At 69.4% G+C, this 2,111-nt stretch overlaps 1 protein-coding gene across 1 annotated transcript; it reads left to right on the top strand.

Annotated features, from left to right (window-relative positions):
- Positions 1-59: 59 nt before the first annotated feature.
- LOC113980335 (voltage-dependent L-type calcium channel subunit alpha-1F-like) lies at positions 60-2,104 on the top strand (the record flags this gene model as incomplete). The annotated part of the gene is made up of 7 exons (XM_027707557.1): positions 60-160; positions 272-368; positions 451-553; positions 669-770; positions 859-989; positions 1,081-1,191; positions 2,052-2,104. Coding segments are annotated over exons 1-7 (698 nt in total), but the record flags the coding sequence as incomplete, so codon positions are not given.
- Positions 2,105-2,111: the final 7 nt, after the last annotated feature.

The following is a 2,111-nucleotide window of genomic DNA, read 5'->3' as shown; positions in this document are numbered from 1 at the left end:
TCCCTCAGGAGCCCCCCTTTTCCCCCCCCCAGATCATCAACCTGTTCGTGGCCGTCATCATGGACAACTTCGATTACCTGACGCGCGACTGGTCCATCCTGGGCCCGCATCACCTGGACGAGTTCAAGCGCGTGTGGTCCGAGTACGACCCGGCTGCCAAGTGAGTCCCTGTCCCCCCATCCCCAGCCAGGGGGGGTCCGGACCCCCCGTGACCCCCCCCACCCCCCCTGACCCCCCCGCCCCCCCTCCCCCCGACCCTGCCCCCCCCCAGGGGCCGCATCAAGCACCTGGACGTGGTGACGCTGCTGCGCCGGATCCAACCCCCGCTGGGCTTCGGGAAGCTCTGCCCCCACCGCGTGGCCTGCAAGGTCTGGGGGCTCCCATGGGGGGCCCTGGGGGTCTCCCAGGGTGGGGGGCACCCCAGTTTACCCTCCCTCGTCCCCCCCCCAGCGCCTGGTGGCCATGAACATGCCCCTCAACTCGGACGGCACCGTCACCTTCAACGCGACGCTCTTCGCGCTCGTCCGCACCTCCCTCAAGATCAAGACGGAAGGTTGGGAGCCCGGGGGGGTCCTGGGGGGGTCCCAGGGGGGTTCCAGGGGGGTCCCGGGGGTCAGTGTGGGGGGGTGACAGTCACGGCTGTGTGTCCCCCCCCCGTGTCCCTCCAGGGAACCTGGATGTGGCCAACAAAGAGCTCCGGGCTGTGGTCAAGAAGATCTGGAAGAGGACGAAGCCGAAGCTGCTGGACGAGGTCATCCCCCCGCCCGAGGGTGCGTGACGTCCAAGCCCCCCACCCTGCCCCCCCTTAACCCCCCCCTCCCCCCCCGGGACCCCCCTGCCCCCCCCGTGCCCCCCCAGAGGAGGAGGTGACCGTGGGGAAGTTCTACGCCACCTTCCTGATCCAGGACTATTTCCGCAAGTTCCGCCGGCGGAAGGAGCGGGGGATGTTGGGCCCCAGCGCCGCCCCCAGCAACGAGAGCGCGCTGCAGGTGGGACCCTTCCCCGGGGGGGTCACCGGGGGTCACCTGGTGTCACCGGGTGTCACCAGGTGACCCCCGGCCCTCCCCGTGTCCCCCCCAGGCCGGGCTGCAGACGCTGCAGGCGCTGGGCCCCGAGATGCGCCGGGCGCTGAGCGACCTGGAGGGGGACGAGGGCGGAGACGCCCCCGCGGAGGAGCCGCTCACCTACGCGGTGAGTCCCGGACACGCCCACGGGAACACCTGGCCATGCCCACCGGGCACACCTGTCCATGGCCACGCCCACTGTGCACATCTGACCATGGCCATGCCCACCGGGCATACCTGTGCTGTGACCACGCCCACCAGGCACACCTGTCCATGGCCACGCCCACTGGGCACACCTGTCCATGGCCATGCCCACCGGGCACACCTGGCCATGGCCACGCCCATCGGGCACAGCTGTGCTGTAACCACACCCATCAGGCACACTTATGCTATGACCACACCCACCAGCCACACCTGTCCATGGCCACGCCCACCGGGGACACCTGACCATGGCAACGCCCACTGGACACACCTGTCCATGGCCACGCCCATTGGGAACACCTGTCCATGGCCATGCCCCCGGACACACCTGTTCTGTGACCACACCCCCGGGCACACCTGTCCATGGCCACGCCCACTGGGTACACCTGTCTATGGCCACGCCCCCGGGCACACCTGTCCATGGCCACTGGGCACATCTGTACATGGCCACGCCCCCAGGCACATCTGTACATGGCCACACCCACTGGGCACACCTGTCCATGGCCACGCCCACTGGACACACCTATCCATGGCCACACCCACCAGGCACATCTGTGCTGTGACCACACCCACCGGGCACACCTGTCCATGGCCACGCCCACTGGGCACACCTGTCCCACATCTCCCCTGTGGCCACACCCACCACTCACACCTGTCCCATGGCCACACCTCCCCCATGGCCACACCCACCACTCACCTGTCCCATGACCACACCTCCCCTGTGGCCACACCCAGCACTCACACCTGTGCCGTGGCCACGCCCACTGACCCCGCCCCTCCCCGCAGGCCCCCGAGACTCTCTACGGCTCCGCCCCCAACTCCCCCCTGCTCGGGGACGCGCCCCCC

The sequence above is a fragment of the Neopelma chrysocephalum genome, unplaced genomic scaffold, assembly GCF_003984885.1.
Source record: "Neopelma chrysocephalum unplaced genomic scaffold, ASM398488v2 Primary Assembly neopelma1_93727, whole genome shotgun sequence".
Lineage (NCBI taxonomy): Eukaryota > Metazoa > Chordata > Aves > Passeriformes > Pipridae > Neopelma > Neopelma chrysocephalum.
Note: the sequence above shows the minus strand (reverse complement) of the source record. Positions and strands in the feature narration are given on the sequence as shown.